Source organism: Polypterus senegalus, chromosome 18, assembly GCF_016835505.1.
Source record: "Polypterus senegalus isolate Bchr_013 chromosome 18, ASM1683550v1, whole genome shotgun sequence".
Lineage (NCBI taxonomy): Eukaryota > Metazoa > Chordata > Cladistia > Polypteriformes > Polypteridae > Polypterus > Polypterus senegalus.
Window position 1 is genome coordinate 39,395,839 of NC_053171.1, and position 26,728 is coordinate 39,422,566.

A 26,728-nucleotide genomic window follows, 5' to 3' on the forward strand; every position below is an offset into this window, starting at 1 on the left:
AAATAAACTTCCAAATATTAAATGGAGTATGAAAGAAAATGTAACTCCTTATATAAGCCTTTTATATTTTCTTTGTTATGCATATGTAATATTTTTTTTTTACTTAATTTAAAATTGGCATCAAAGTGCCTATAGTGTTTAAATCAAATATTTGTTTCAGCTATAAAACTTAAAAATGCAGAATGTTTTGTTTACAACAAAACTGAAATAGTAGCAAGGTGTAGAATAAAATGTAAAATGCAATATGTATATCGACTTTAAATGAACAAGAAGCTGGATGTTTTAATTTACATACTTAACTTTCCAATCATATTTTTAGTTGCTTGCTTAACTTTAGGGACATTAGATAAAACTATGTTACTATTTCATCCTATTTTACTAATTTTTGCAGCAAATATATGAATATCTGTTTGTATCAACTACACACACCTTTTTCATTATTCTTTAATTACAGCAACATTTGTATCTTTAAAACTGGGCACATCTAACAAAACCTTAAATCACAATATTAATACTACTGGTAATAACCAATTAATACTTGCCATCAGTTTCCAATACAATAGTCTCAAACACCGTGATTAGATCTAGTTGCTTAAGCTTAAGACTATGTACAGTAGCTTGTGCTTCAAAGGATGATTACAAGATATTGAGTGTGACAGAAACCCTAATATAACCAAAAACGTTGTATGTTTCAACATAATCCTTGGAACACTATAATATACTTCATACAATGGACATAAAGCTTGTCTATATTACAAAAGAAAACATTTTAGCTTGCTGAATTGATGTGTTCATGATTAGTGAAGCATTTGCCATGGAAGTAACCCTTCTGATTGGTGAACTGATGGTAGTCATACGGGCTCTGGGGTCTCACTTATAAACTTTGAGTAGATTTAAGTGTGTAAATATATGTACGTCAAAAAACAGGAAAAGAACCAAACAGAAAAAAATTTCAGATGTATAAAACCTGGTGTATGCACATTTCTATGTAATTTACCTTTATAAACCACAACTATCTTATAAATGTGCACACAATAAACAAGTCTTTAACCTTGTCTGACTGCCACCCTGAAATAACTAACTGTATATGGACTAAGCTTATCAACCTAGTACATAAGCAATCATAATACTGCAGAACATCACTGGCTGGCAGAGCAGCCTTACTCCTTATGCATCAAGTCCTATGTAATGCCTCTCCTCTGTGACCTGGGGGTCAAGTAAAGCCACGAGCCAGCAGCATCTAAGCATGTTCCCACTATTACCTGTCACAAATAATGACATGATTCCTATTACAATGAATAACATAGGCCATACTGAAAAACTGGGGGTTTGCCAGTTACCTTACCAATAAGTCAGCCATCACATACAGTACCATCATATCTGCCAAAGCTACTTTGCCTCAAAATAAATGAATAACGCGTTGACCTAGGCCACGAAGCCATGACATTTGTTAATCTCAGCATCACAGATGACTAGGTTCATTAATGGAATGTAACTGTTTATAGTTAACAGGAGCAGCTTCGTTTTCGCTACACGCCCTTACTGCATTATGAGTTTAGTAAAGTAGACTGATTATGTTAAGAAAATCCAACACTGCTGAAAATTGCCATTTTATGTTGGCAAAAACATATTTTAAGTATGCACACCTACATCATATGAAAACTGAATTAAAGACTCATTTGTCAGTGGATGGCTTCCAGCACAGCAGGCATGATGGAGCTGAAGCCTCCCCAAGATATTACTGACCTGTCAGTCAGTTCACTGAGACATGTGACCTTTATAAACTGGCAAAAAAACAAAAAAAATTCTTCAGTGCAAATACACAGCATTGGCCCTCTTAAGGATAACTTTGGTATTTTTCAAGTTATTTCTTCCCAATCATTCTATATATGCATTTGCCAAGCAAAATTTTGATATAAAGTCAAATGTTTTCTATAACTTTAAAAAAAATCTTGCCTGCCCTATCAATTTATAAAGGAAGACAACGGACACAAGGAGCAATTGGAAAATAAAAGCCTAAAAACTACCTAAATATGTTCTCTCTGAATCAGTAAAAGTATAGCTATAAGAATACACGTCTGCTGTGTTTTCAAGGGATGTTTGTGACAACATAAGGGATCTACAAATCTTTTTTATAGCATATTCCTGCTGCTATGTTTCTTGAAGAAAGGACACATTTTGTCTTTGCTTTGGGAAGTTGGGTCTATTAACTTGGCCTCTGTGGGAGGAGTTCTCATGTAAATATGGAAAAAAATGCTAAATCTACCAAGCATGTGGCAAGAATAGTTTAGTTTGATTTTGTAGCAGGGCTACATCATAAAAATTATTTGATTTTTTTTTTTAATCTGTGCTGAGTGCGTTTTGTTTTTATTGTCCTGTTTGCTGTACTATATGTGTGTATCAGTTAATGTTGTCCCCATAAGTGAAAAGGAGAAGGATGATGAAGGGAGACCGCAACCCAAGACGGAAATCACCTGTTGAATACACCAGTTACATCCAGGACATTCTGTATTTTAAACGAGAGGAGCGAAAGGCAAAGGAAGGAGGAGAGAGAGAGAAAAGAAAAAGACCAAGAATCATTTACGCATCCATATTTCATCTCATTTCCGTTCACTGTATAATTCCATTACTTCGTTCTAAAGGATCCGGACCATTATCACGACTGCCAGCACCGAGAAACCCCAGGGTATGAATACATATCAATCATTGCGGAGGACACTTACGGTGAGGATGTTTTTTGTATTGTCGGGAGGAAGCAATATATCGCATCAGTCAATATTCAACTGTTGCCAGACTTTATTAGCGTTTGTACTCATTTATCACTTTAATCTCCATTGCCGTTTATCATTCATCTGTGTTTGTGTTTCATGTTGTGTTTCAAGGGACGGTTTTGTAAATATTGTGTTTTCATTTAATAATTATTCACTGGTGTCATTGGGTTAGTGGTGGCTTGTGTGCACATATACATATATTATTGAATATTCATCTGTCTTTGTGTGTATTTATATTTATCATTGTCAATATAACATATCTGTCTACTGTTTGCTGGTTATTTCGTTGTGTCGGAAAAATTAAGACAAGTATGGCTTGTTGTCGTCTTGAGAGTCTTCAGGCCAATACAAGGAAATAGTCTTGGTAGTGTAGTGGCTGGTCTGGGTAAGGGGTCTGCCGTTACAATTTTATGTTTCAAGAAAAATGGTTCAGAAATGTACATTTCCAGGGTGTGAAAATAAAATGACAAAAAAAGAATTTACAGGTTCCATCAACCTTCATATTATAATCAAGATGGCAAGACATATGTCATTTTTTTCTATTTTGGGACTACTGATCACAAATATAGCATTTTAGTATTTGATTCTTTATTGGTGGTCCAAGCCCTTTAGCAGACACTCTCAGAAGGTAATATATGACAAATATGAAACATTACCATGTAGAGTATGTTTTTGAATATTTCATTCATCCATCCATCCATTATACAACCTGCTATATCCTAATAAGGTTGGTGAAATACTTTGGGATTATGATACTACTTTTGATTTTTTTTCCCCATTACAAATGACATTATTTAAACATTTAAATTGAAGCACACATTTTACTATTTCAGATATGTGACACAATTACTCTTCTTCATTATGTATTTCCACCTCACAAAGTAACTTATTACATTTCTTATTAACACCCCATATTAGGGTGGCATATGTTAATTCAGTCTTTTTTTAGTCATTCCTCATTAATTTGTATGACTAGAGTACATTCAAAAAGTTATCCTTAGACCAATACAACAAAAATTGTTAAGTCATTTAACATACTCTTACATTTTCATTATAGCAGTACTATTGATCACATTCAGAAGGTACAGTGAAATTCTTCCTTGCATATCTTGTATGTCTAACAATATAAAAAAGGTGGGTAATGTTTTACGTCTATTGAAATTAGCTTACACAGACTGCATTCTTATGCATGTTTCAATATCTGAAACAGTCCAGTTGGGGAGGCTTTGATTTAACACAGTTTAATTAACTAAAATGGAAAACTGCTATGAAATGGCCAGTAAAAATAATGCTTGGGTTTTATTCTGTGGGATTGTATAACTTTCTACTAAACAGATTTACTGATCAGTTTCTTCTTGCTAATTACATGTAAACCATTAACACTGCTCATTACAGAATGAGGTGTCGAAAACAGTAGGCATATAAGGGTGATGGGGAGGGACAGGCTAATTCCAAAAAATGAAATTAAGACTACCATTTAAACCCACATTAATAAACAAGTTATTATTGTAATAGTATTCACATGTACCAGTCACAGGAATATTGTCCCCTTGATATGAATCATATTAGTAAGTGGCTTAACCTTAAAAATCATCCATTAAAACTGTTTAACATGAGATTATACTAAAACAGAAATCAGTATTGCATAGGATATATTTAGTGGAACCAATTAATGTCAAGAAAAATAAGTCAAATAAAAATACATTATATACAAAAATATATCATGTATTGTACACAAGTATGTGAGCAAAAAAAACAGCACAGTTATAACAACATTAAATGCATTCTGTTTATATATATGTGAACCTTTAGAAGAGCACAGCTGTAGAAACACTAACAATATACTGCTTTGTTTATTATGAACTAGTAGGTAAGGTCTGTAGTTTGTTAGACAAAACCAAAACACTAATTGAAATCCAGCACTTTTCAACATTAAAAAACAGCAATTGCATCACTTCAACCACAAGTCAATGTCAAGCTACAAGTTTACAAAGTGAAGAGATGACATATTTTTTTTTTGGTTTGGGTGCTGGTGGACAGGTTTGAAGAGCTTTTCTTAAACATACAATATCTGTCCAGGTGTATGTGTCGTGTTTAGCCATGTATGTTAACTCCATTTTATGACAGCCGTCAATTACTGTAATATGCACACGTTAATACTTCACCTATTTTACCTTAATTCATTGTATTGGCTAATACATAACACTGTTAAAACACCACAGTGATTGCAGAATAACAAATGTACAACTTACTGCAAACAAGAACCATGTTCATGCCAATGCCTATTTCACATTTATTTATTCATCATTTATTTTATTTGAGGAAATGTTAGTGTCTGTTTGAATACCACATTAATTCAGCACTTTGTTATTCTAATCAAAATGCCCATTCCTAAAGTGAAATTAAAATACTACTATGTTCATATCATACAACTTTACTGTGAGACTTGAGCTTACATTGTATTTTAACATTTTATTAATTTAAAAACTTTAAATTTAAAATAAATCACAACAACATCTGTGCAATTCTCAGAAAATGTCAAAAAATAATATACTTCTGTTTAAAATCATATTTATCAGCATATAAAGCACTGCCTAAATGTTGTCATTTTTTTCCTTTGGCCTGAACAATAGATCCGTAGTATTATCTTAAAAAAAAAAAACAGAATAAGCAACAAGGAAACTTGTATAGCTGCTAAAGTTTTATACCCATATGAAGAAGGCAATTTTCTTTCTTCATTCATTTAGAGGCAGAATTGGATTTTCAAACTTTATATATTTCTGACCCATTTAGGAAATGAGTGTAGCATTTATAATCAAATTTTGCTTATTCCATAATACTGCTTATGCACAACTACACATAAGACATTGTCTTTCTAGTATTGTGAGGTGATGATGTTGTGTCCCGTTTGGGTTATTTTTTTAACTTTTATTTCAAGAACAAACTTGGCTTAAGCAAATTTACAGTTTGCCTATCTTACAGTGGTTTTGGAGTTCTTGGGATATGTCTCAATGTCAGAAATGGCGAACACAGAGTCTGAATTAAAATCTAGCTAATCCTCAAAAAAAAAAGAAACACCCTGGCATTAAAAATGTTTTAATGCTGCCTTCTCTTTAGCATAAGTTAGTGCCTTTATGTTGGCATTGCAAATCTACTGGTTTTGTGCAGATTTTAGAAACTGTTTTGGGTTTATTTTGGGTAATCTTAGAACCCTGGTCCTTTTAACAAATGTGGGCTTTTTCCGCACCTCCTGGTTGGGTATGGCATCCTATCCATCTTCCTCTCGCCTCATCATTACTTGATGAGGACAAATGGCTTAATCACATAATTTGCACATGAAAGATGCTTTATAAATGTATTATTATTGTTAAACCAATGACATGGCAAACCCACTTTTCAGGAACATGATCTATGTTGAACGTGCTAGTTCTTCATATAGCTCTTAAAATTGTAATTGATCAAACAGCATTATCAATATTACTTGAGCACTAGTATGCCCTGATAGTGATACCTAGTACCAGTACATACCGATACAAAAGTAATACATTTCCCACAGGACTCCTGAATTTGCTCATTAAAAGCCCTGCCTATCCTCTAAGAGAAAAAAAAGAGCCCAATCTCACCTACTATGTTTTTATCTGTTTAACCTACTAGGTTTCCAGTGGAAATACTAATATTTTGCCTTTTCTATAAAGGTCTAAGATTTGTTACCCACTGAAAAGCCTTATGTACTTAACCCCACATGTTATAATTGACACTGGTTTATAATAAACAAACAAATAAATAAAGTTTAACGGGCATATAAGACATGATGAAAACATAGGTGCACAAATACACAAATGTAATCCAGCCAAATAAGAATAATTAACACTTAAATTAGTCATAGTGTGGCAATAAGAACCACCTTCGATACTTTGAAAGAGAATGATGTACTTGGATATCTGTATAGTGTCTTATTTTGCTTAAATAGTTCCACAACTGAATTTAAAATAAATTATAGAGTTTTACAAAATTGATAAAAATGATTTAAAGAATAGTTTCCAATAGCACATCGCACAAGGAGTTAGACACATAAATAAAAATACATGAACTATTATATATAAAGGCTATGTTTGCAGAAAATGTTTTACTTTGTATTTCAAACATAATAGTAATAATAAAAACAAACATTATGATAAAGACAATAAGCATTACAAAATACCTACCAAGCTTTGCTTCTGATGTGTCCATCTCCCATTTGCTTTTTGGAATATACCCCTATTGCATATAGAGAAAGAAAGAGAGAGAGACTCCAAAAAGTTAAGGAGCATTCAACACACAGTAGTGTGGACTACAAAGACCATTGCGAATGTGTGGAAAATGAAGTGAAGACATTAAAAACATATAATAGTTAATAAAAACAACAGGTTTTAAACAAATAGCGCAAACATTTTGTTTGATATTGTTGTAGCTCATGTTTTAAAGCTAAAAAGACTGACAAATGGCCCTAATCAAAGTACACATTAAATCAAACATCGGAAGAATACAGTTACAAGTATTTCCTGCAAGGGTGTTAGGAACTATATAAAAAAAAAAAATTTGGTTTTGAACAAATTTTATAAGGATAAGCTTTTGTTTTTTTAGGAGATAATGCTATTCAAATGAAGTTAAACAAGTTTACAAATAAGGTTATTTGATTCAACATTTAGTATTTTTTTTTTTTTTTTAGAAAACTCTCGCAATATACCTTCACTGGTTTTTGTCTACATTGCTGTTGTACAATAATGGAGACACAATTGTCATTAACTAGACAGGCTGAAATAATACAACATACTTATTTAAATCACAAACGATTTGAATAAAACTTGACTGATTTCATAGAAAGTTTTGCTTGTTCAAACATTAAATCCAGGATTTTAATGTAAACTCGTATCTAAGTTAGTTTTTATTTTTATTAGAGAAATTCTCATATTATTTCGGTTAATGTATACTTCACTATGATGAAAACTAATTGTTTAGTTAATTGTGTATTTTTTTTTCTTTTTTTATACTTGACCTGGCTAATTACTAAATTCATTAATAAGTAATTCCTCAAAATGCTGGGTTCAGTAAATTTCAAAAATCACCACTACTTCAATAGAAAACACATGATAGGAAATGAACAGTGATAAATTCCAGCTTAGGGTGCAAGGTACACACAAGCTATGTCTCTCCAATTTTCAATTTGCTAATGCAAGTAAAAACAAATTACGACAGATGTATAATATTATAAGTATTATTCCTGTCAAATCAAAAAAATAACTATTAATATCTCACAATTTTTTTGAATATTGCAACATAATAAACATCAATTCTGAAGGAACATACTCAGCAGATTTTTTGCACAATATTAACACAAAAGAGAAATTGTGTGTATACTGATACCCACAATAGTGATTACCTTTAAATAATGCTAGAAAAAGAGAAGTTACAGTTAAATTGCCAAGCCCAGTATTGTCATGTGCTCGGGTGTAACACTGACAAATTTTGTAACTTCTCTTAGATCACTATTATAAAAAATTAGCAGCAGCCTAAACAACTAATGTTTGGTTAAATCTAAAAACAGTAACTCCAGAAAGCAACACATCAGAGCTCCCATAAGAGAATACATTAAATACCAGACTTGTACAGGGACTGTGAAATTGTTACACCAAGCAAAAGACAAATCTTTGCATTTAAAAAACAGGAAATTAAAAATTCAAGTAGTTCTCTTCCTTTAGCAATATACAATATTTCGGAGGGCTATACCTTTAAGAAAAACACAATGTTTGCTTAATAAGTTTATTAATACCATTTTCAGTTATCAAAAACAAAGGTTTCTCTTCCTGCAGAAGTTATTTATATTTGTGAGAAAAGGAAAGGACTGCACCTTAATGAATAGAGTCATTCAGATTTGCTAGTAGCAATTTATCATTTAGGTATTTTTAACTGAAGAAACAGAAAAGCATTGGAGTACTAAGTTTTTCACTACAGAAGGCAATTAGGCAAAAACAACATTTAATAAATGCAGCTTGATAAAAACAAGTACTATATAATTCCTACCTACTTGATGGCATCTTCCATAAAATAAATAAAGAATGAGTTTAAACAGTTTTGCATAAAGAAAGTTAGTTTAAAAATTAACTGCATTGCAGGTGTCTGTAAAGCTAACGGAAAACAAAATTATTGCTTAGACCAGGGGTGCCCACACTTTTTTGGCTCGCGAGCTACTTTTAAAATGACCAGGTCAAAATGATCTACCTACATTAAAAATTATATAATATTATATAATATTTTATATATATATATATCTATATATATATATATATATATATATATATATATATATATACACACACACACACACACACACACACATACATACATACTGAGTATACTTTATATATAATATATATGTTGTTGTACCTTGCATAAATGAATAACCCTTACGGCACAATAACAATTCAATACAATTATGTTCACTACAGTATTTGGTCTTAATAATCTTAATGTGGGAAAAGGCTGACTCGCATAAATAAGTAGAGCCGAATAATGCAGTCAAGAAGGTAGCACATTTCCTCATGTTTGGGTACTTTTCCTCTGTGAGTAAGTTCCAAAACTGTGCAAGAGCCCCAAAGTTCAGCTGAATGTCATCCTGTAATGTCAAAATCTCATTCTCCACTGTAGAGGAGTTTTAGGTGAAACAGTGTTGCAATTTTTGATGCGGGTAAATCACCCTCAACATCTTCCCTAAATAGATAGCACTTAAATGTAGCAATTGGCTCAAGTAAAGCTGTGTCTTGAAACCGTCTGTCAAAGTCTGACAGACAATTTTCAATCTGCTCTGTGTAGCGAATGCTGTCAAGTTGCGCACACGCCTTCCATTGTGTCTCCAGCTCTGACACGAGGTTTTGGATGTTCCCCAAATCAAGGCACCGCAGCTTTGAGGACAGATGTTGCATTTTTCGTTTGAAAACATTAACTGAGCTAATCATATTGACCATGGTTTTCTCTGTTCCTTGCAGCTGTAAATTAAGCTCATTCAACATGTTGGTCAGATCGGAAAAAAAATGCCAAGTCTAGCGGCCATTGATCGTTACTAAGTTGCTTGTATTCTACATGTTTAATGACAAGGAGAAACTCCTTTTTCTCTGGCCAGGGGTCTTGTAATCTCAGCAAAAATTTCTGACTAGCTATCTGACTCAACGAAGGCCTCTTTTATCATCTCTCTATCTTGGAAGGACTTCTTACGTTTAATGATTGAGTGACCCACGCAGAATTATGCTTCGGTGTGTGTGCCTTTGCTTTTGAATTCAGCCAAATGAAAAATGACGGCTGCCCAATTAACTGCAATTTTAGTTCCCTCTCCTTTCTCTTTCGCAGCTTGCTTTTCGGAAGTAAGTCAGTTTCGTAGTTTTTATGAACAGTTCGATAGTGCCTTTCCACATTTTCTTTCTTTGGAATAGCAATGATAGATTGACAGATCAGACAAACGCACTTCGATTGTGACATTGTGAAAGAAAAAAATTCTCTTCCAATTCCACATCGAGCCCATACTCCCCCTCCCCCAACATTTTTTTTTTTTTTACAATTCCCTTCTTTAGTCGATTTAAATTGGAAGGCAAACTAGATCACTTAGTTTTGCAGTAGCTTGGGTGTTTGAGCGTGTGTGCGGGATGACCTGTGTGTTAGAAGAAAAGACATCTCAGACTGGCCGCCCTGTATGTCAATCAAGTGGCAAATGCCATAGGGAGAATATATGATAGACTAACGTTTAAAAAAAATTTTTTTTTAAATGCAACGCGATCTACCTGCACTGCCTTTGCGGTCTATCGGTCAATCGCGATCGACGCATTGGGCACCCCTGGCTTAGACCTTCATTCTGTAACTTGACAGACATTTCTTTAGCATTGTATTAATCACCATTTTATTCAGAAAATAGAGTGCAGGCTTCATGAAGTTTTAGGAAAAAATATATAAAAATGTACATAAAGAGTAATTAAACCCATTTTAAGGGACAGTAAACATTTGGCTATATCATTCACTTGTCTGACTATCAAATCCAGACAAATTTACTACAAGTTTCAATTACACTAATTTTTCAGTGATTTTTTTTACATATTATAAAGTCCTTATATCCAATAGGTTCATTTTGTTCTAATTGGTTTATATCAGTTATACAAGTAACTTCTATTTAAGGGAAACATGCTTTGCCAGGTACAAGAAATGAAGTTTAAAGAACTGTACTTTAAGAAGGACCAGCTTAGAGACTGATTTTTAACATGACCAATTATCTGTTTATAAGATGTTAGAAATATTTATATCACATATATACATATACACACAGTCATACATACACATCTATGTAGCTTTTAATTATAATTAAATACTATCGGAATGTTTGTAATCAAAACCTGTTAAGTATCTCTAATAATTTATTTCCTAAACCGATGATAAAGTTAGAATCTCTTGCCTAATATCTTTAAATTAGCTTCATAAGTTGGTAGCCCCAGTTATTTTTAATCCTTTGAGAATTTTAAATCTTTAATTTTTTTATTTGAAAAAACTAAAATCATTACCTATAAGTGTTTATTATCTTCATATTTGTTTCATAAATAGATAACCATGGTTATTTTAATTCTTTAAGAATTTTAAAGCTTTAATGTTATTAACATTTCAGATTATATAAAGACTATACTAGTGTTTCTTAAATTATCTCAGATATTATTTCCGAGCCAAATTTATGTATATAAATATTTTAATGCAGAATAAATAAATAAATAAATATATGTATATATATATATATATATATATATATATATATATATATATATATATATATATATATACACACACACATTTTTATTTTACTATTATTGTAATTTAATTTGGTTGAAAGCAGTTCCAGAAAATACTGTAATACTCTTAGCTCCAAAAGGAATTACTTGCAGCATTCAAATGATGAGATGAAACCAAATAGATTTTATTTTTTAGGGATTGCATGACTATTATTAAAAACTAACTTTTTTAACATTTTTATTTCCAAAAATTATCATTATCATTTTGCCAGCCAGAATAACTACTTTTCTTAAATATTAAAACATTTACATTTCAAGCAAACTTGGTTAAACAGAAGGTTTTTGTAACATTTCAAATGAGGTGTTTTATTGAAGAATAATAAAATATTAAGAGCAGCAGTGGTGACATTCAGGTTTATTTCAAACTAAAAGTATTTCCTGTATCTTTAAATATTCAATTTGCAAATGAAACATTCAGAAAAAAGAACAAATATACCGGTAAATGCAATGATATTCACAGTTTCACTACAATGCATTTTATCCTACCAGATCGCTTTCCTCCTCTTCAGCACCTTCAGTTTTCGGGTCATCTTTTTGTTCTTCTTCAGCTGGATTAAAATCTTCCATCTCAACCTGTATTTAAAATGCAGCACACAATTGTAAACAGGTAAGAGATTCTTAAAATAGTGTAGAAATTACCATTTACAAGCATCAGGTGATAACTACTAGAATGGCACTTTCAGATGTAATATTAGTTTGCTCTTTCCAAGCAATGTAAATCAAGACTAAAATAAAAAAAACATTTGCGTGCAAGTGGACATACAGTACAATGGCAGTTGATCAGGATAACACCAAAAAAGTATATATACCTGCTAGTGTGATGCATATATTAGCATTTGGGTAGCATATTAGTATCTTAAACAAACCAGACTATGTCATTATTGCATCCTTGTTTTTAAAATGCATTAGATAAATAGATTGATATAGAAATTAATTTCTCCCAAGGGGGAAATTTGGCTTTTAAAAGAAGCTCTTTAAATAAATACATAAATCAACAGATACATAAATAAATATATTCACAACATACTTCAAGAGTAGGTTTAGCACATTTAAGATCTTGTTTTTAAAACATGCTAGAAATATCAAGAAAAAAATAACTTACTGGATCTAACAACATGAATTTTATTAGTATAAAAGTAAATCTTCATGTTTCTCTTCCACTAATGCACAGTTACATTTGACTTAAAGTCCTTAGAGACTATAGTTTTGGATGCTTTTAGAAAAGGAACTGATGACTTTTTATGTGCAAGACATTAAGACAAATTGATATTATATCTTATCATGTGTAAACACTTATCGTGTGTGTGTGTGTGTGTGGGTTATATGAGAGAAACATATCAAATGCTTCAATATCCAGCAGGATAAAAACAACAGTAGTACACTTTATACAAAACATCCAGGGTAACAAAGACATTATCAAACTTGGCCCTAGTACATCATGGATGTAGATTTTCATTCTCAGTTATTCCTTTTTTTTGACAGAACTTTATATGTTATATGTTACGGTTAAGGTATTTTCCTAATTTCAACATTTTTGGGTGAATTAAGAAACTCCAACATGTTTTCTGCATTTTCCTAAGAAAAGTCACACATTTCTGCTTCCTTTTCTTTATACAAATGTGTATAAAGGTAATATCATATTAAGTTATCATTAATAATAAAAAAAGACAAAGAAGAAATTATGACAATACAAATGTTTAATGTGGGTAACTCCAAGAATCTAGGCTAGTTTGCAATATAAACCAACATTAATAATGGAAACAAAATTTAATTATTAGATGTTATTTAATTTCCAGTAAAATGTAAAATCTAAAAACCAATTAAAACTAAGAAAGCAAAAGCAGTAAAAAATTTAAGGTTATAAAGAAAACAAAGTGATGCAAAAGTTTAAATTAAAACATGCTTGAGTCACAAAATGCTGAAAGAACTCATATAAAGAGTATATTGGAAAAAATTGTCTCTTCTCTTTTGGTAATCTTTGTAATTATAATAATAATGACAAAATTAATAGTACTAACCTCCTCAATAGCAGCATCTTGCAGTAAGGATCGAATATCCAATCGCACCATGTGACGGGGAGCAGTCTCCCAATGGTCAGCCATCTAAAGAGATAACATTTATAGAAAAAATTTAACAACTAGCACTGAAATAAAACTGGACTTCACAAAGAAACTGGCATGGGCAACTAAGAATTTGAATAACTGTTTGATAACCAGCATTCAGATAAAAATTTTCCATAGAAAAATCAAAGCTAGCTTATCCCAAAAAAAAAAAGGAAATGGTCAGACAACAAAATGCTAAATGCTGCAGCCATTTCAAATGAAGATAACGTACTATAAGTAGCTGGTTAAAACATCATGCCCTCTATGAAAATTAAATCAAATTAATGCAAGCTTTAAAGCTAAAAAGTTCATTACAACAAAGAGACACACTTTGGTCAAGAGGTAGTTTAAAGATAATCTAAATCTAGCCCTGAAAGGTTTAAAAATTATTACAGAAGTGTTTGTTAAGAAAATTGTGACCTAGCTCTTTACTAATAAATACATTTTATTAAAGACTTGACTCCTGTGGTTAAAATAAACAACATAAGCAAGTTAAGGACACAACAAAGTAGTGGAGCAAAACACCATATTGGGACAGCTCCTAGAGATCTGCTCCAAGCAGCTTTCTCCTGTTTTTCATTTGCTTTTATAACTGGGTCATTTAGCTACAGAACTGTACCTAAACTCTGAAAACATTTGATCACTACTAGCTTTCCCAAGGTTTTAAGGCCAACTAGTCAACATGATAAAAGGCCAGTAGCCCTGACCTCCATGACAATGAAACATTCTCCACTGAGTCTCTTAATTGCACTGACTAGTTTGCCAATTGTGCAAACAGAAGTGTAGAGGATAACACTGCTGGTTATCTTACAGAATATCAAAATGTTGCTTGATAAGAATGACTTCTTATGAGAGAGTATTATTCCTGTATTTTTTGATCAGTGCTCAATACTACCCAGCCTCACATAGTGAATGAATGTAACAATATTAATGTCAACCTTTATTACTAAATGGTCGATTCAGCATTGTCTTTTCGATCAGTTGCAGGTAACTGGGGTATGCAACATATTGTTAAGGGTCATTAAATTATTTATTAGACCTGAGGCAGGAAAAAAAAATTATTTTTCCATTATAAAGTATGCTAATGTATTTATTATTATATGATGCATATCAGTGGAGAATGAAAGCCATTACTTAAATTAAGTGGGCTCTTTAACACCTCAAATGTCAAGGAAACTGCACAAATAATTTCTGACCTTCAGCAACAGAAATCAGTATGTTCAGTACTCATCGCTGTGAGAAGAGGGGGTAGAAATGGTGCATGAAAATGGTAATCTAGGAACTCTACTTGATCAAAACCAAAACTAAAATTGTAATAAAATCATTTTTATTTATTGCATGCTAACTGTTTTATTTCTCCAAAGTATGATTATTCTGTTTTTTATTTTGTTGTGTTTCTGTCTTTTATCACTTCTGGTTAAATTGTCTAGGTCAGGCCCTCGCCCCAGGCCTGGTTTGAGGCAGAGGCTCCAGTAATCCCACACAGGGTGGGGCACTCTTTTTGTATTTACAGATCTGCATTATTAGGGGCTATGAATTGTGTAATTGCAGCCTTCCACAATTGTTACAACAGTTATCCAAAGATTGCTTATAACACATAAATGCATCTAAAGTTTATGAAAGTTTAATCTGTTATCTCTGTGCTTTTTGTTCTTGTCTATGTTAATGTAAATGAGAAGACATTTCATGTTTTCTTGTATGTCCCACACTTTCTTGTATGTTACACACGATGTATGTGATAAAATGCATTTTTTAATAATAAAAAAACAAAAGATTAATAAAAAGAAAATATACAGGGGTATTCAAATAAATTATACACAATGTCCATTGCTATCAAAGTAGTTGAATTCGGAGGAAAGGTGTACCAAAATGATGTTATCATGACCACTTCTAATGACTACTGTTTTTTTCCCCGGCTGAACACCACCCTGTCCTCCACTGCCATCTGACCATATAAGTGTACCTATCTTTAGAGACTTGAGGAAGAAAAAGAAAACACATTATATATAATGATTCAACTTTTTCTGTAACTTGTATGTTTGTATTATGTGTATTTTGATTAATTCTTATCTACTATGTTCAGCATGTTATTTTATTCATTCTTATTTTCATCTACTCAATTTGTTTTGTTCATGAAACATTTTCATTGCCATCTTGGAAATCACTTACACAGTGTTTGTAAGAAAATGTGCTTTAGAAATAAATGTTACAATTCAAAGAGAAATACTGAAATAAGACTATTTAAATTATTTTACTAGTGGAGCTTCAGCCACACACAATGGGATATGTCCCCTTTCAAAATGCCAACTGGAACCATCTTGTTACCTAGTGCGAAACTGGCAAGTAAATAAAAATAAAGAATTACAAAATTACTTCAGACCTTTGCAATGTCCTTGAATTTGCGCCCATGAATATTTCGTTTGGCACAAGTCTGGTTGTCAGCAGTGATTTCTGCCAAATACACCTAATAATCAAGAAAAATAAGAATTGTATGCAATTAGACAGCAATAGTTTTTTGGCAGAACATTTAAGTAATTATAATGAGGTTAAACAACCTCATAATTAAAACAATTTTGGAAAGACAGTAGAAGTTTGAAAGATTTTTAAAAATAATGTCTAAATTTACACTTACCTTTCACAGTGACAAAGAAGTTAAGAAGTTGACAATTTATAGCTCAAAGTTTATTTAAACCTAACCAGCTCTCATTCAGAAATCAACACAGCCTTAATCTGTTACATGCCAAAAGACTTAACTTTTCAAGTTGAAGGATTTCTCTTTATCTACTATTATTTCACCATCTTCCTTTCAGAATCCTGTCATATACAGCATATATCTATTGTTTGTGTTGGTTTTGACATGTGCAGAGGAGAGATGCTGAGTATATTGGGAGAAGGATGTTAAAGATAGAGCTACCAGGTAAGAGGAAAAGAGGAAGGTCTAAGAGAAGATTTATGGATAAGGTGACAGAGGACATTCAGGTGATGGATGTAACAGAACAAGACGCAGAGGACAGGAAGATACTGAAGAAGATGATCTGCTGTGCCAACCCCTAATGGAAGCAGCCAAAAGAAGAAGATCTATTGTTTACCTGGAAAAGAGATGGCAGCAGAATACACTATGAGAAGAAGGCAAGCTAGCTGAGGCAGTGTGTTGCTCTGGGTGATATTCTGCTGGGAAACTGTGGGTCCTGGCATTCATGTTGATGTTAATTTGACTTGTAAAACCTACCTAAAGACTGTTGCAGACAACTAGACCCCTTCATGGAAACAGTATTCCCTAATGACAGTGGCCTATTTCAGCAGGAAAATGTACCCTGCCACACTGCACAAAATGTTCAGGAATGGTTTGAGGGCCATGATAAATGGTTCTAGGTGATGAGTTGGCCTTCAAATTCCCCAGATTTCAATCTAATCAAGCATCTGTGGGATGTGCTAGAAAAACAATTCCGATCCATAGAGACCCAAATTGCAACTTACAGGACTTAAAGGATCTGCTACTAACATCTTGATGCCAGATACAAGAGTACACTTTCAAAGGTCATGGCTTGATGGGTCTGAGCTACTTGGAGGCACAAGGGGGACCTACACAATATTCGGCAGGTGGTTTTAGTGTTGTGGCTGATTGGTATATAACCAAGGTAGCAATAAACAAAGTATTTGTGATCACAATGTTTTATAGTGATGCAATACACAATTAAGGTGTTTAGTGAGTTTTTTTTTTTCCCAGGAAAACTAGGACTAATCTTTTTGTGAGGATCAGGTACCAAACATTTCTCGCAAAATGCAGACAGAAAATTCACATGAAAACAATGAACTGGAAAGATGGGACAACTCTACTACTAAAATATTCCGAGCATGAGCACTCAGTTTATGCCTGAGTAGAACAGTTTCAATTCCCCCAACCCTCCCCCCCAAAAGGTCTGTCTAAAATCTTTGATCTACTGCATCCTCAAGATGTGTTTGCAGGTGACTCAATTTGTCACACTCTTCTTCAGAGAGAGAGAGAGAGAGAGAGAGAAAGTGAGAGAGCACAAGAAAATCTAGTTGGAGAGAAGAGTCTTATTGTTTTTACACTTTTGAAACTGGTTAAAAAATATATTTTATTACAGCAAAGGTAAAAAATACAGCTTTTCTACTTTAATAATGTATAATATGTCACAATTCCTTTGTATAAACACAAAGAAATATGCCACTGTATTAAAAGCAATTTTAGTAACAAGTTTGCCTGTCACATATGGGTCAGTTTCTAGATTTTTGTGATCCATTCATGCAATCCCTTCATATTCTGGCTTGTAAGGAAGAGATGCAAGAAGAATGCCTTTGTCGAAAAAAATTACTTATTAAATCTTGGCTGAAGGTTTCAAAATTAGGATGAAGATTCTATGGTCTAATTAGACCAGAGCCGGACTTCTGGGGCCAATGTTAAGTTGTATGATTGACGAAAATCTATCACAATATATCAATACTGAGGACAAATTTACATTTAAAGTTACTATTACACAGAAAGCAAGAGACAGTGCTGGAGGTGGCAGAGTTAAAGATGCTAAGATTTGCACAGGGTGTGAGAAGGATGGATAAGATTAGAAATGAGTACATTAGAGGGTCAGCTCTAGTTGGAAGGTTGGGAGACAAAGTCAGAGTGGCGAGATTGCATTGGTTTTGACATGTACAGAGGAGAGATGCTATGTATATTGGGAGAAGGATGCTAAGGATAGGGCTCCCAGGGAAGAGAAAAAGAGGAAGGCCTAAGCGAAGGTTTATGGATGTGGTGAGAGAGGACATGGTGATGGGTGTAACAGAACAAGATGCAGAGGACAGAAAAATATGGAAGAAGATGATCCGCTGTGGCAACCCCTAACAGGAGCAGCCGAAAGAAGAAGATTACACAAGTATCGTACCTCAAAGCCCTTTGTTTTTGCAGCACTCCAAAACTGGTCAAAATATTTCACTCTGTCATTGATGGCATCAATAATAATAAAGGGAAAAAACCCATCATCTAAAGTTTTGCGAAACGTTTTCAGCATACTACTTCGATAGGTGTCCTCCATTTCTGGCTCATATTCATATTCTAGAACCTGTTACGAGAAAACAAGATCAGATATTGTACAACTGTAATCCTCAAATGACCTAATAACATCAGATACCCATCATGCAAAATTAATGAATTACTAGATTTAGTTATTTATTAGATTTAGCCAATCAGTATATAATTTTGGAGATGCAGTTAATGCATTACTAATCTTCAACTAACCAAAAATAAATATATAGCCAATTTATTGTCTTCTATTATATATGTGACCTTTATACAAATAAGAAAACAATCTCATGCACTGTGGCAAAATGTACCTTCTTTTTGACTCTTTTCCCTGTGTCAGGGTCCTTTTCCACTTTTTCAACTTCAGTCATAAAATAGTCATCCAACCCAAGAACTCTAGGTGGTGCTCCTCCAAATTCAACTTCCTTATCCTAAAACAGAAAAAAATATGAACATTTTCATGTTGAAAATCAGCATGTGATAAAGTACAAGCCAAAAAGCCTTGGTTGTTTTTCTTGTGCTAAGAACATTTTAGTATATTTCTAGTGATCCACTGAATTCAGAGTTACCCAAATCATTGAAGATTTACGCAGTTTTGAAGAAATTTACTGAAGCTTCTTAAATCAGTTGCACCATGAAGATTAAGTAAAATAACACATATTTGAAGGTATTTTTATTACTGTTAATATCTAGTACTCTGCTATATGCTACCCTAACTTGTTGTATTACATATGCACATTTTTTGGATATGGGTACGCACACCATGTATGTTATAGCAACTGAGAGTGCTTGTGCATACCTACATAGGTCTTCACTAACAATTGCTAGAAAACTGAACTATTGAAAACTCACAACCATCCAGTGTTTTTGCGCATTTGCTTACAAAAGTACATTCTACCAAAAGAACATTATGGAGGTTATAGAAAATACAGAATCAATTAGAAATGAAAATTGTGATCAAATTTCATAATCAACAGTCAACCCATACTAATCAAATAAAAACAATTCAAGAGGGACACCATGCTTAAAAATAACACAAAAATTGTGCATTAGGAATGGAAAATGGAGTTTAACATTAAGTGAAAATATATCACAATGTTCCCTCTAATTTTTTTTACAGGCTATGTATGCAAAAAAAAAAAAACTACTTTCTACAGATTTTTAAACAAAATTAAAATTTGTATGCTACATAAGTAAAACCTAAATGAACCCTACCTTGTGGGCCTGTGACTCCACAACATAATGTAATTATACTGCAATGACTATAAAGCAACTCATGGAAGATGAAATAATGCAAAATTGAAATCTTTAAACTATTCTTAGAAGTTATAACTTACAGGAATATTTAAAATATTTTCTATAGTTAGCTGGCTGTAAAAAATTAAGGTTAAATAATTGAATATATGCGACAATGCAATTTATTATATTTTATTTTTTATTGAAACTAGGAGGCTGTGCCCCCTGCTCGCTTTGCTCGCCAACCCCCGGGTTTGGTCCTGTGGAAATACAAATTGAAGTGTTTTTTTTTTTCCACGGAAATTGTTACATATGCATTATGTTCATTTTTTATTTTAAAACTTCAGTAAAAACAATATTTGGAATGAACTTTTCTTTGAGATCGCATTGAATTTTGATCTTACTGCGTGATAATGCAACGTACAACTGCCCGTGAGTAAATATTGTTTCTTTGTCTCTTTGTGCTTGTGATTTAATTGTCATTGCAAAAGCTATTCTCACAGGAAACTGTAAACGTTTTAATACGAACGTCACATCAAGATCTCCTTTTTGCCCAAACACCGTTTCGAGTTAATTCAATAAAAATAAGACTTTCTGATAAAACAATCTATACGAAAATGGGAATATCCAGAGCCAATGTAGCTGGTGGCATTGTTCTCAAGAAACTACAGATTTCTGGTCATTGTGGATTGCACGTCATTGTAAGAAATAAATCTGGCTGACCGATAGTTCTGGATATTGACATCGCATCATGATACAACTGTTGCAATGCTCTTGGACTACCTTGATATGATGATGGTAATATTACTGCTTTACCTATTTTGAATTCATCTGAACTATTGATATTTGAATTTTGAACGTGATCAATGAGACCTTGCATATATTCCGTTCTAAGTTTAGCTTGATTCGATTCAATAAAGAAGAAACAATTAGCTGCGACTTTTACATATGTATTAACTGCGACTTTTACATATGTATTAATAATGTCATGTTGCGATAGACGTTGAGATGACAGAAGTGGGTCAAATACATGGAAACATATCGCTAATTTTGATCAGAAATATTGTTTGTGTGTTATTCGTTTTTCTGAATGCATTTGTTTCATATTGTACGACCATCCTGTTTCACCATCTGGGAAAAGGAAAGAGTAAAGGGTTAGCATGTGGCGATGTATTTGACATAAATAATGAATCACGCTTTGCCTTTGGATATACAAGAATATCTACTCTGCCTTTGATATCTCCGTCTTTCGAAATTATTATCGCTGACAATTCGTCATATGTGGGTTTATTATAAATGCGACTGTGAACTTTTGGATTCATATAGAAATCCAAGAAAATTTCTTTGTCCGTGTTTTGCTGATATATTTCATGTAAAGTGCGATACTTTTGGACGTATTGATTTGTATTCGTTATTGGCTGGATAATTTCTATTACGTCGGATCGTTTAACTCTTGCGATTCTATGTTGTATCGATTCTCAGTGATCATACAGATACACCTGACCAAATTGTGTTTTTTTCTAAATTAAACTTGTCATAGCTGTAATAGTTGCAGAAACACAGATTCTCATCGCATATGGTCCATTATTGTGTAAATCAATGTTTTGTGCATCGAATGATGCTGACGCGAAAAGATCACTGTAGACACGTATATTTTGCCTGTAGTGTTTGTTTATTTAATTTTCACCAAACAACAAATCTTTTAATTCTTGTGGAAACGCCTCTTCATTGGGAAGTACTTTTCCCTGATGGCAACACGAAATAGATGATCTACAAGTCTCCGACTTAAACTTTAAAGCCTTACAATATCCACATACTTCTGTCATATCACTTGTTTTTATATATTCCATCTCTTTTTGCTGTTCTGTTATTTCATCCAGTGATAATTTCCGTTTGTTTGCGCGAATGCAATAATTTTTTTTTAAACTTTGAATTTTAGTACTGTCATAATGTTTACCTTGCTCTGCGTGTGTATCATGCCAGGGTTTTTTTTTTTTTGAGCCTTTCAAATTCCACTGCTGTCATAATCTGTAACCTGCTCTGCATGTGTATGGCGCCAATCTATCCAAATCTAGTGCTTCTCCACTCTGAAGAAAGCTCTTAACATGCCTCAGCATTTCCAAATTGTGCTATTGCTGTACATTCAAATGCAGATCGTACCTCAGTTTAATTTTCTGTAAACTTTTCGCCCAAATGCAAACATATGTTATTCACGAAATGTAATATGGAATTAGTATCCAGTGAATAATGAATTGTTTTCAGAACTCTCCTCAAGAAGCCAAAGTCCTGTTGTGGAAAATATCCTATGTGGTGGCAGGAATGCAGAAGGCACTTTGACTATAACTACACTGACTTGTGGTGGATTACAGGACTGTACAATGAAAGAATTTATAGATTTATTTTGATATGATGAAAAATAAATAAAGCCCAATTTACAATATGATTTTCACTGTTGTGACCTCTCAAAAATGTAAAATATCTGAAAGAACTTTGCTTTTTTGAGAGGTTATTTGATGTTTTTGTTCATAATACAAAATTGCCTTTACTTTTTCTGGGAATGCAAATATTTTAATTTCTGCTACACAGCATTGTTAAAAATATGTTGACTATTAATTAAATAATGTAAAGAACATAGCTGGAGTTTCACTTACCCGAATTAATTTGGCTACATGTGTTTTTCCACTTCCTGGCAATCCTCTCATTATGATAACAATCTAGGAAATGAGAACAATAGTAAATCTATACAGGAAAATAAAACAGCAAAAGCTCTTCTAAATAAAAACAATTCTACAAAAGACAAATCTATCCAATAAAATGGCTAAAAATCAAACATTCTCTGATATTTTCTAGCTATACGATTATACAAAAGTTGCAAAAATTATATTAAAATGGAAACAAAGAATATGCAGCAGAACATAAACAAAATGTCCCAAAACCTCCGACTGGATAGGAACATACAGTACATTAATCTGACAGATTATTATATCTGCACATGAGATTTCTTGGTATAACTGAGCCAAAGAGGATGCACAAACCAGTCTGTTTCTTTGTGCTGGTCAAAGCACTTTAAATGGGGAAGGTTACGCCAGGAAGAGCATCAGGTGTAAAATATTACCAGATTAATATGCAGACAACAATACAGATTTCCATACTGGATTGGTTGAGGCCCAGGTTAATAACAGCCGCAAACCGGTACTGCTAACCAACAGGGTGCTGGTGAAAATTGGGCTACTGAAGAAGGAGAAGAAGAGAGGGTAGGTGTGTACAGAAGGAGAAGAGGAAGGTAAGACAGTGGAAGTGAGGATAGGAACTTTAGATGTTGACAATATGACTGGTAAGGGGAGAGAGTTGGCTGATATGATGGAGAGAAGGTTGATATATTGTGAGTGCAAGAGACTAAATGGAAGGGAAATAAGGCCAAGTGAATTGGAGGTGGGTTCAAATTGATCTATCATGGTGTGGATGGGAGGAGAAATGGGGTAGGGATTACTCTAAAGGAGCAGTATGTCAAGAGTGTTTTGGAGGTGAAAAGAGTGTCGGACAGAATGATGATTATGAAGCTGGAAATTGAAGGTGTGATGATGAATGTTGTTAGTGCACATGCCCTGCAAGTTAGGTGTGCGATGGATGAAAATGAAGAATTCTGGAGTGAGGTGGATGAAGTATGGCTGTAGTGAACACATATTTTAAGAAGAGGGAGGAATACAGGGAGACGTACAAGAGTGGATGAAGAGGCACACAGGTAAATGGTGGAAGTTGAAAAAAGGAAAAATACAAGGTTGAGTTCAGGGAGGAGGTAAGGCAGGCACTAGGTTTTAGTGAAGAGTTACCAGACAGCTGGGGAACTACAGCAGATGTAGTATAGGTGAAAGCAAGAAGGGTGCTTGGTATGACATCTGGACAGTGGTAGGGGAAAAGGAAATCTGGTGATGGAATGGAAAAGTACAAGAGAATATACAGAGGAAGAGGTTGGCGAAGAAGAAGTGGGATATTCAGAGAGATTCAGAAAGAAGACAGGAGTACAAGGAGATAAGGCTTATGGTGAAGAGAGAGGTTGCAAAGGCTAAAGAAAAGGAGTATGATGCGTTGTACAAGAGGCTGGACACTAAGAAGGGAGAAAAGGACCTGTACCGATTGGCTAGACAGAGGGACCAAGCTGGGAAAGATACGCAGCAGGTGGAGAGGTGGAGTTATGCTATAGAGAGGAGGGGAATGAGGGTCAGTAGGAAGAAGACAGAATACATGTGTGTAAATGAGAGGGAGGTCACAGGAGTGGTGAGGTTGATGACAAATGTGGATAAGTATAAATTCCTGGGATCAACAGTACAGAGTACAAGGGAGTGTGGAAGACAGGTGAAGAAGAGAATGCAGGCAGGGTGGAGAAGAGTGTCAGGAGTGATTTGTGACAGACGGGAATCAGCAAGAGTGAAAGAGAAGGTCTACAAGATGGTATTGAGACCAGCTATGTATATGGGCTGGAGTTCTCAACAAACCAAACACAGAAGCAGCAAGGTAGACTTGTGTACAGAGGAAGTTATAAACATGCATGCAAGTATCACAATACTTTATCATACACCATGACACAAAATTTAATATGAAACTTTTTTCATTCATTAGGTGGTGGATACTATAGCTTTTATTCTATATGTTTACAACTATAAAGAAATATTACATATAACACAAATAATTAGAGGATTTTATGATATTACATTAGTTTACATCAAAGCATCACCAAAATACTCACTCTCTCAGGGCGACTCTCTCTGCCAGGAGGTTTGAGGATATCATCAACATTCTTCATTTCTGGCTTTTTCTCAACCCGTGGCTGAGCTGGAGGTGGGTGGGGTACAGGGGGAACAGGTACAGGTGGTCTCTCCTCTGGATAAACACGTTTTTCACCTGAATTTTTGATGAGAGGAAAAAAAAGGATTAATAAAAAGTACCTGAATTTCTCTTTCAACAGCATTGTTATTATTAATTATTCTTTAAATCTGGGAGTTTTAAATTCTCTGGAGGGATTTTCAGCATTGGTTTATAAATAACATTTATAAGTGCTGTACAAGATATCAAAGACATAGATGCAAGAAAAAACAAACAAACTGAATAGGGTAAGAACAAAAATAAGTAAAAAAAAAAATTATCACTGAGTTTACATAACATAGATATTTAATTAGTAAAAATGAATGACATCATCAACATGGACTACGTGATACATCTCAACATGTGCACATACTAAATTTGACTGACATCTTTAATTTTAAAAATCCAAACTAAAAAAATACAAACATTATATTGGGGCCACATGAACTGGTAAATCTAAGTATATTCTAGATTTTGTCATTTATAGCATCTTATTTACAAACACATGAGCACTGTCAAGAAATCAGTGTGTCATGTTTGACACTTGAGGTTGTGAACTTTACATCATTTAATAATGCATACAGAAAATTAACATTAACATATACTGTATATTAATTAAAATTAAGTGTCACAACTCATGATTTAATTCTTCAAATCTCCAATTTTTCTTTTAATATCAGTCTCCAGAAGATCACATTTTACATTTAAAAATCAATTCATGATTGCAAAATTCCTATAAAAACTTTGCTGGTTTATTTTTCCAAATATGCCTCCTAAATGATCAGATTCCTTACTTTGGTGCACCCAGAGCTATGTAAATGTCAGTGGCTATCATCTGCTCACTTAGGACCAACGTCAGTCACTTCAGTTATTTTTGTTGTATGCATACGATTACACTTATGTGAAATTTGGATTTGTGAGGAGTTGGGACATAAAAGTTATAAAAAAAAATTTTTGTACTTGTGTTCCCTGGATGTACAAATCTGCACATGTCAGATTCTACCAGTGCGTAAGGGATGGCCACCACCACAAAAGGCATCAGAACTGTAAACACTAGCTTCTCAGACTAAGATAATATAAACAGAAGTACAATTTATTGTCAGGAAGATTTAGACTATTATTTCAGTATACACTCATATGCTCATATCGTAACTTTGCCTTAATTATTTACTGTTCAGTTCTAGTTCAGCCACTTTTTTTAAACTTAATTTTCTTAATTTAGTTATTCATTTAGGGTGGCATGGTGGCGCAGTGGGTAGCACTGCTGCCTCGCAATTAGGAGACCTGGGTTTGCTCCCCGTGTCTGTGTGGGTTTCCTCCCACAGTCCAAAGACATGCAGGTTAGGGGCATTGGCAATTCTAAATTGTCCCTAGTGTGTGCTTGATGTGTGTGTGTGCCTGCCTTGCGCCCTGTGTTGGCTAGGATTGGCTCCAGCAGACCCCCGTGACCCTGTAGTTAGAATATAGTGGGTTGGATAATGGATGGATAGTTTTTCATTTTTGATTGTCATATTTTTAAAAGTATTTTTATTATCTTGCCTTTTGTTTGCAGAAATATTCTCATTTTATAAACAGCTCAATATTAAACTTTGTTTTTATTTTTTTTCTTATATTTTCTCCTCTCTTGCCTTTGTTTATATGTGTATCAGCTTTCATGTTATGATTTGAAAACAATATCCATATTATTAGATATTGATGTTTGTATATGTGAAATGTACTGTTTAAACATCAAACTTTTTATTAGCCTATTTTGAACTCTAATGGACTTATACATGTTCTTCTTCCTTACTGTCCTTTAATATTTTCTGAATCTATTTTGTAACTGCCATTCAGGAATTCTCATCCTACTTTGATAAATATGTAAGAAAT

General features: G+C 33.5%; 1 protein-coding gene across 1 annotated transcript in view; it reads right to left on the reverse strand.

Annotated features, from left to right (window-relative positions):
- The window catches only part of ylpm1 (YLP motif containing 1), a 107,747-nt gene that overhangs the window by 22,211 nt on the left and 58,808 nt on the right, over positions 1-26,728 (reverse strand). The window contains exons 12-19 of the mRNA XM_039742199.1: positions 24,744-24,898; positions 22,651-22,713; positions 19,075-19,194; positions 18,627-18,803; positions 16,109-16,192; positions 13,645-13,728; positions 12,113-12,199; positions 6,977-7,028 (exon numbers count right to left, since the gene is read on the reverse strand). Coding sequence (XP_039598133.1) covers positions 6,977-7,028; positions 12,113-12,199; positions 13,645-13,728; positions 16,109-16,192; positions 18,627-18,803; positions 19,075-19,194; positions 22,651-22,713; positions 24,744-24,898 — 822 coding nt within the window. The remainder of the gene's footprint in view (positions 1-6,976; positions 7,029-12,112; positions 12,200-13,644; positions 13,729-16,108; positions 16,193-18,626; positions 18,804-19,074; positions 19,195-22,650; positions 22,714-24,743; positions 24,899-26,728) is intronic.